Below are 7,500 nucleotides of genomic sequence, written 5' to 3'. Positions count from 1 at the left end.
TTTTTTTTTTCCCCCCCCCCCCCCCCCCCCNCCGCGCGCTTTGGAAAAAAAAATAAAAACAGGAAACGAAACCACAGCTGGCTGGCCTCGTTTCTTGTCTTAAATGCCAACATGTTTCTGACCTGACGTGCCGGTGGATGCCTTTCTTTTGTCCGACTCAATAGCGCTCACCGTCATTCCGGTCCATGTCTGCGGGCCTCCGGATCAAGTTGCGACGGTTTCGCAGATCATGATGGTATGTTGAACCGCGTTTCAACCTATTCAGCTCTCCTCTTTTGGAATGCACACCTTGGTGCACGGTCTAGAGTACCGATCTGATCGTTCATTTCCGCTCACTTAGAACGTGGCCACGACTGCCTGAGCGCATGCACTGGGTGGCCCGGTTTCTTTTCATTTCATTTTGAGTCCAAAAGCGGCTCTCAGCAAAGCCAGACAGGAAGTTAAAAATACCACAAAAGCCAAATAAAACATACACCCTCCCCTCCGCAATCCTTTTTTATTAGACGACTCCTCAATCAATTTTGCAAACAGTTGTCAACAACATCGCAAATTGGCACCTCGCATCACACGACGCTGGGGTACACGAGAAGATGGTCATCGCGTTCAATTCAATGCAATGACAAACCACATCAGGCAAAGGGGGACACCACAACTACAACGAGCACAGCCACACAAACTAACGTGGGAGTATGAAACACCGATTGTGCTAATCATCGAATCAACATCGAGTGAGTAGGCTGGGGTTAAGAGAGCTTGAAGCGGGCGGACTAGTCTTCGGGCACGATGTAGTTCTCGGGCAGGTTGTCTACCCAGCCACATACAAGTCAAGGTATATTTAGGCGTTCACGATACGTGAGACCAAGTCAAGCAACCAACTTCATGCCATACCTGGGTCAAAGTCGGAAGGCAACTCGAGACCAGCAAAAGGATCATCATGCGAGGCCACCTACGGCACGCCAAAAGCAGGTGTACAATGCATCTGAGGATTCAAATCGCCCTGCAACTTGAAAACGCATACAGTGGTCCTCCAAAGTCTGCCCCGCCCTTCACGCGCCGCCGAAGCCAAACAAACCTTGAGGTCTTTGGGGCGTCGCACGGACATCTTGACCGAGCGCTGGCGAGCCAAGGCCTTGGCATCCACCTGACGGACACAGGAGGCAGAGATGCGCAGATAGCAAGGGCATGACGGCATGGCAGTGAGTGCTCCCCGGGCAAAAGGGGTGGAAAGGAGATCAGGCATTTGAGGGACGAGTAGCGCAGAGAACAGGGCGCGGGGGGAGGGGTGTGTGGCTGATTGTCAGCATCAACTCACGCCACCCTCAAGGAACGCGGCAACATCATCGCCAAAGTCAGCGGCATCAATGCCGGCTTCTCCAGCTGACATGAGAAGATCGGGGGCAATCACGTCACCGTTGGCCTTGAGTGGATACCTAATTGCACAGGCCGATCAGCGGTCTAGAGAACACGCTGCACGGCGGACGAGCAATTTTAATTTGTCTTGGACGAGGTGGCATACCGCAGCGCAACTTGGTCTGAGCGATCGTAAGCCGATGTCAGCGTGTTGTGCATCTGGGTTTCGACCAGTTGCCACACGCTGTCTACACCCGGATCACCTGCTGATATGGCATAGCCACCTGTTGGCCACACGTTTGAGGAGTCGCGCAAGTTGAGCCCAAACACGGCGGTCGATTGGGTCAAGGCTCGCCAAGAGAACGGGTGCCAGAGCGAGGTCCTGTCAATCTCATACCATCGATGGTGTTGACGATGCGAATATGGCGGACCGATTCTCCCTGCCTACGACAAAAGGAAAAGGTGGGAGGGGAGGAACGTGAGCCGTAAATGTGTTGCCTGCCCGCTCTCTCAGCGAGTTGCCAGTGCATGGGAAGAAGCAGCGCACTATCGGTGCAAGTTGGTCTTACATGAGTGATAGGGTGTACACACCATCCTGGGTGGTGCTCATGCGCAGGAGAAAGCTGCCATCCACACCTTCCTTGAGCAAACGGTCAACGGCCTCCTCGCGCGTGATGCGACCGTGGTAATATCTAGCCATGAGGCGGCGGCACCGAAAGGAAGATCGGAAAAAGCAAAAGCAAAGGTGAGATTGCCCGTCATGTTTTGTGAGCAAAGCCTCTGTGGCTGAGCGCCCTGGTCCACAAGTGTTGGAACCGAGCGCTGGGCTTGGCACGCAAAACGCGCGTTGGGTGCAGAGCCAAAAACCAACGTGCGATCCTCTTCCAAGGCCATGACGCCGGGTCTTTGAACAAGGAATCGTTGGCCAACACGCGGAGACGATCAAACATCCGCTGCTTCTCCTTCCGCTTTCTTTATTTTCTCCAAAATCAGGTCCAAGCGCGCTGCTATTAGCCACTGTGAGGCAAGAGAACGGCAACGCCGCCGGCACGGGGGAACGAGAGGCGACTCGCGCGCCTGCTCAGCTCGACCCCAACAGCAACAAGAAGTAAAATACTACAACTTTCTTCACATCCACCCGTTGTTGCCTTTGGCTCTTAAAAGTATTTTACCGAGGACCCTGCGACTAACATTTGGTTCACACACATCATCAAGTGTGTGTGTGTGTGACGGCGACGGTGACGGTGACGGTGACGGTGACGGTGACGGTGACGGTGACGGTGGCTGTGGGTGCAGTGTCGTGTTGGTGATGGTCCGAATCAGCGAGCCAACGGGTCGGATTGAAGCTGGCGTGTTCTGATACCGTCTTGCAGATCGATTTGAGAGTCGTGCTTTGGCTGCACGTGTGGTGTTGCGTCCACCCATCAAGGCGTAGCGCACCGTGCACAGTGATCGGAGGTGCCGCTGGCTCGGGCACTGTGATCGTCGCTTGGTCCATTTCAACATGGCGGGTTGCTGTTGCAAGTCGCGCTATATGCGCCAGATCGACGCCGCTTATCCAGCCACGGCAGGCGAGGGACTGAACCGAGGTACGCGCCGACCATATTGTTCCTTCACCCTCCACCAAGCACGCGCGAGGGCGTGCCAAATCACCTGCCCGTCTTTTCTAATGCGGTGGCCTGGCGGCATGCAGATGCGGCGCGCCACCTGACCTTTTTCGCGCTTTCCAATCCACGCAAGCTGCCCAAGATGGCCCGCTACCTCACCAAGAAGATTGCTTATGCTCGCGATCGTGGCTATGAAGAGTATGAACGCGTCCACTTGTCGACTGATCAATAGCGCAATGGTTGTTCTCTTTTGATAGCTGGCCCATCAGACCTGACAGTCGACTTTGCCCTTTTTCTGGGCGATTTGTGCGATTTTTGTTATGATGCGTTGCGTAGGTATGTGGTTGTAGGCGCGCAAATTTATGAGCAGCTCATCACTGCCTGTCACGCCCAAATGGCGCTCTTCGTCGAACCCTTCTTCTCGGCAATTGAGCACCTGCTCGAGGCGGACAACCTCGTTTATCAGCAAAGCGCCACAACCGCTGTACGAACCGGCATTCGATCGTCAATGCACCTCCCCATCATCTTGGTTCTTTCCCACCGGCTTACTCAATCCATGGCCTGCACACGTTCATGCCTGCTTCTGCAGTTTGAGCGATTTGCCTCTCTGCAGACGCAGACCGTTGATTACGTGCGGCATCAAGACTTTCTCATTGCCATTTTCAGCAGCATGTGCTTTATGCAGGCGGATGAGGTCTCTAGCGAGGCGCTGTACGTCCCTGTCACGGGTTTTGCCTGCATGTTTGGTCGCTCAGAGGCTCGCGACTGGTGCTTATTCACACTTACACGCCTTCTTGACGTTCTGCCTTCCCTGATAGCGTGCGGGCCCAGACAGGTATGCAGGGCTTGCGGAGCATCTTGTCCAAGGCCAGCCATGGCCAAGAGGAGGCCTTGCTGTGGAACAAATCGAACCTCTTGAAAATTGTCCACGCCGTTCTCCGCAACATGTCTGGGTGGGTGCTGTACCCCACTTGTGTCCATGCTGCACGTGTTCGTCTTGGCATTTGGAATGCACCACTGTTTCTCATTTCCATTGGCCCTTGTAGATTGCACCCACATGCACGCCCAGCTGATGCGCTGGTCGATCAGCGTGTGGAGAATGGCGAGCAAGCCAAAAGCTGCTTGACCGACCTCCTGCTGCAGGCCGGCTTCAACAACCTCCGCGCCGTCCTCGATTTAGTTGTCGCGTAAGCCTTGTACAAAGAGACACCTTTTGAAATGATCAGACAACGTCCTTTCAACCTCACACCGGAATGTACGCCCTTACGCGCTGTACAGCTTTCTCGTCGACTTTGAACATTACAAGGGCACCCCTCCCACATACTTTTCTTTCGTCTGCGATATCATCTTGCACATCCTTCCCGTACGTCGCGCTGCTTGGCCATGGTGCAAGTTTACGAGTGGCACCCTACCCCCCGTGCCTCATCTCAATTGATGGCCACCCCCCTCCCCTTTCTCCTACAGGCTCAGCAACATCACATCTTGTTGGATCGCATGCTCTTCACTTTGCAAGAATCGACCCCCATTGAAGTTCGCAGCGCTGTGCTTGAGGTAGACACCCATGCATTTCATGATACGCTTGCTTCTGAGCCTTGTTGCCACTTCGCTTCGCCGCTTAGTTGGCCATATCATCGCTTTTCTTTTGTGGCTTGACGTGTAGGGCATCACGCGTATGCTGCAACAGTACAACTCGTTGGTTACGGCAGCCTCGGCCCTTGCCCTTGTTCAACAGCTGACTCAGTACGTGCATCCCACAGGGCATTTGCCGCCGCTCCTCCGAGCTCTCGGCCGCTCATCGTTGCTGCGCTTACTTTGACAACTTTGCAGACAAATTCGCCATGCCCCGACGGATGGCATCTGTCAAACAGTCGAGCAGGCCATTGATGCGCTGATCCGCACGCTCTCGGCTCATCGAAAGGTCGAAGTCATCACGTTTATCATGGGTCGCCTGGATCAGTGTAGCACTGAGGTCGAGGTCCGGCTTTTGAGCCTGGCTGCTTCCGTCTCTGAAGCTTGCGAGGTGCGCCAAATGTCGCTTTCGTTCCACTCGTGCCCCCCTTCCATGCGTTCTGAATATGCTCATTTCTCTTATCACAAGTATCCCGAATCATCCCGACTCGTTCTGACCTACTGGTACTCTCCTCTGGTGCAGGTGCAACCTCTGCATCACGGACTACCCCGAGCTCTTCTCGAACCCTTGGTTCAGCGCTGTGCCGCAGAGAATGATCAGCTGCGACTGCTCAGCATCCGCGTCCTAGATTCTCGCCTGCGCTGTCGCCTTCGTATGTCAATGATGCACTTTGGCCACACGTCTCGCCGATTTTAGATGCCTCTTGCACCCCTTTGTGCTGCGCGATGCCGCGCAACTCATTTTGTGGGGTGTATGCCGCCATCTGTGAACGACTAGAAACGAGCGAGAGCATGACGAGCTTAGCGTCAGCATCAGGCGAGCCTGCCCGACGTTCCTCTTCAGCGTACCTGACGGCATTGCTGGACTCGTTCACGCGCAGCGTCATGAGCTCGCGCTCCAACGTCTCGGAAGGCAGCCGTACAACCCTCCGCGCGCCTGAAAAGTTTGTGTCCTTCTTGCTTTGTGCTCAGCTTGAGTGATTGGACACCCTCAGCGTTGGGTGTCTGGCTTGCTGCTGTCATCACACTCACTGGACCCAATCCATGACAGGGACGTGGCATACTTTGGGAGCATCAGCAAAATTGTCTACTCGGCGCTGGTGCAGACGATTCGTACCATCACCGATCCCGCAGATCCCACGCTGGTTTGTGTGTGCGCATCCGGAACCCAGCGTGCGCCGCGCGACACTTTTAATGACCTCCCTGTTTTCCGTGGATTAGACGCCGTGGATGGACGTCGCTCTCCGCATGGCCTCAGTGTTTGGCCCCCAATTCACCATCCAGACCATCAACGCCGTCTTAACCATTCCTGTGCGTCCATAGCAGAGTCCATAGCAGAGTACACCGGCGTCTCGCGCATCTAGTGCTATCAGCCGCTCATCAATTCCATTTTTTCACCGTTTCTTTGCGCTTTGTTGCACAGGAAGGGGCTGTGGCTAACAAGACCATTGCCACCGCCTTCTTGGCGCAGTTTCTCAAACGCGTGCGTCCTTGGTCTGGGAATCATGGGTCCTCCTGGCTTCTTGTGCCTGATCTCACTTCTCCGTTGGCCATGCACATTTTAGCTCTCTGCCACCTTTGATCTGCGCAATCTGCGCAAGGCCGTCGATGAGGTTAGTTTTGCAAAGTTTTGGATTCATGCGCCACAGGAGATACCGAAGGTTTACCCGAGCCTTTTTGTCAGAGCGAACTCATGCAGGTCACCACCGATTTAGACTGTGAGTGCCGAGGCTGACTTGGGGCGTGTAGCGCGAAAGTTTGGTTCCAAAGCTAGCTTTGAGGATGCTGATCTCCAAGCAGCCCAACCGGCTTCGAGCCAGGAGGATCAGGTACGAGCTACACCACCTACAATAGCAATATTATTATCATTATTCTTATTATTTTTATTGTTTTTTTCCCAATACGCTTCTATCTATTTCGTGCTGGCATTGCGCTCACTTGAGTTTTACATCTCCTTGCCTGTGCTCTGGCCAGCCATCTAATCTTTCGCGTCAACGCGTGCAAGAGCTTTTGCGACAAGATAAGTTTGCGGTTGAGTACCTGGACGAGGTCACCACGCCGTTTGTGGCTTTGGGTAAGTCATGTTTGTGAGCATTTCGAGATTTTGCCACATCCTCAGTTTGTCAACTTTAAATGTTGACTTTGGCTGCAGACACGTCCAGCAAAATGCCACAGGCCCTGGCGTCAGCAACTAGCGTCCCAGAAGATTCGGCATCTGTGGCCAGTGCCGTTTACTCCAACTCTTCCACGACCCACGGCATTACTGCCGAAGTCTTGAAGCAGGTGGGTGGGTTAGGGTACTTTGAGAGCGTGGAGGCTCAGGGATCAGCTCCAGCAATCGTTGGCTTTTGACCATGTTTGACCTTGTGCCATAGAACGCTTCGCATCGCCATGCCAAGTCGATCAAGGACGTGCTGCGTCAAAACGCGGCAACAATTCGTAAAATGCCGGTGCGTTTCTGCGTTTGGTGCATGGCTGCATGGCGCCTTTGTGTCTTCATCGCGCTGGTATGTATTTGTTCCAGCTGATGACCCCTCGCCTTGCCTCTCCTGACTCGTGCAGCATCAGTCTCAGCTGCTGAAAAAGGCACTGGCCTTGGAGCCGACGGAGCTCAATCTTGACCATCTGGTCCCGTTGCGAAGCATCACAAATACGAGCAACGATCCTGTGGCCGTGAAGCTGTGGTATGCTGGACCCCTCATCACGAGTAGTGAGGTCTAATGGGCTAGTCAGCTGCCAAATCTGATAAATTTCATCATGTTAATACCATTCAACAGCGCACAGTGCACTCTGTCTCTTCACTGAGCACCATCTCCCAGCTTCAGGATCGAAACAAACCGCTGGAGCGTCAGTTGGTCAAGCCTTGCTGGCCACACCACTACCACATTCAGAAAAGGGGTGGGCATTATGATTG

The 7,500-nt window shown here is 54.0% G+C and overlaps 2 protein-coding genes across 2 annotated transcripts; one reads left to right on the top strand and one right to left on the bottom strand.

The window, feature by feature from the left end:
* Window positions 1-767: 767 nt before the first annotated feature.
* MONBRDRAFT_9122 (uncharacterized protein) lies at window positions 768-2,050 on the bottom strand (the record flags this gene model as incomplete). Its single annotated transcript, XM_001746735.1, has 7 exons — window positions 768-805; window positions 889-946; window positions 1,073-1,141; window positions 1,313-1,430; window positions 1,517-1,634; window positions 1,748-1,794; window positions 1,920-2,050. The coding sequence occupies 7 exons, from the start codon at window positions 2,048-2,050 to the stop codon at window positions 768-770; spliced, it is 579 nt and encodes a 192-aa protein (XP_001746787.1).
* Window positions 2,051-2,854: 804 nt separating this feature from the next.
* MONBRDRAFT_9121 (uncharacterized protein) lies at window positions 2,855-7,307 on the top strand (the record flags this gene model as incomplete). The annotated part of the gene is made up of 16 exons (XM_001746862.1): window positions 2,855-2,939; window positions 3,044-3,155; window positions 3,294-3,725; window positions 3,776-3,910; window positions 4,004-4,144; window positions 4,422-4,508; window positions 4,785-5,239; window positions 5,431-5,530; window positions 5,638-5,731; window positions 5,808-5,897; window positions 6,010-6,069; window positions 6,152-6,199; window positions 6,561-6,660; window positions 6,739-6,869; window positions 6,962-7,093; window positions 7,149-7,307. The coding sequence occupies 16 exons, from the start codon at window positions 2,855-2,857 to the stop codon at window positions 7,305-7,307; spliced, it is 2,361 nt and encodes a 786-aa protein (XP_001746914.1).
* Between the last annotated feature and the right edge of the window lie 193 nt (window positions 7,308-7,500).

Source organism: Monosiga brevicollis, genomic scaffold (genome assembly GCF_000002865.3).
Source record: "Monosiga brevicollis MX1 MONBRscaffold_14 genomic scaffold, whole genome shotgun sequence".
In the NCBI taxonomy this organism is placed as follows: domain Eukaryota; class Choanoflagellata; order Craspedida; family Salpingoecidae; genus Monosiga; species Monosiga brevicollis.
Note: the sequence above shows the minus strand (reverse complement) of the source record. Positions and strands in the feature narration are given on the sequence as shown.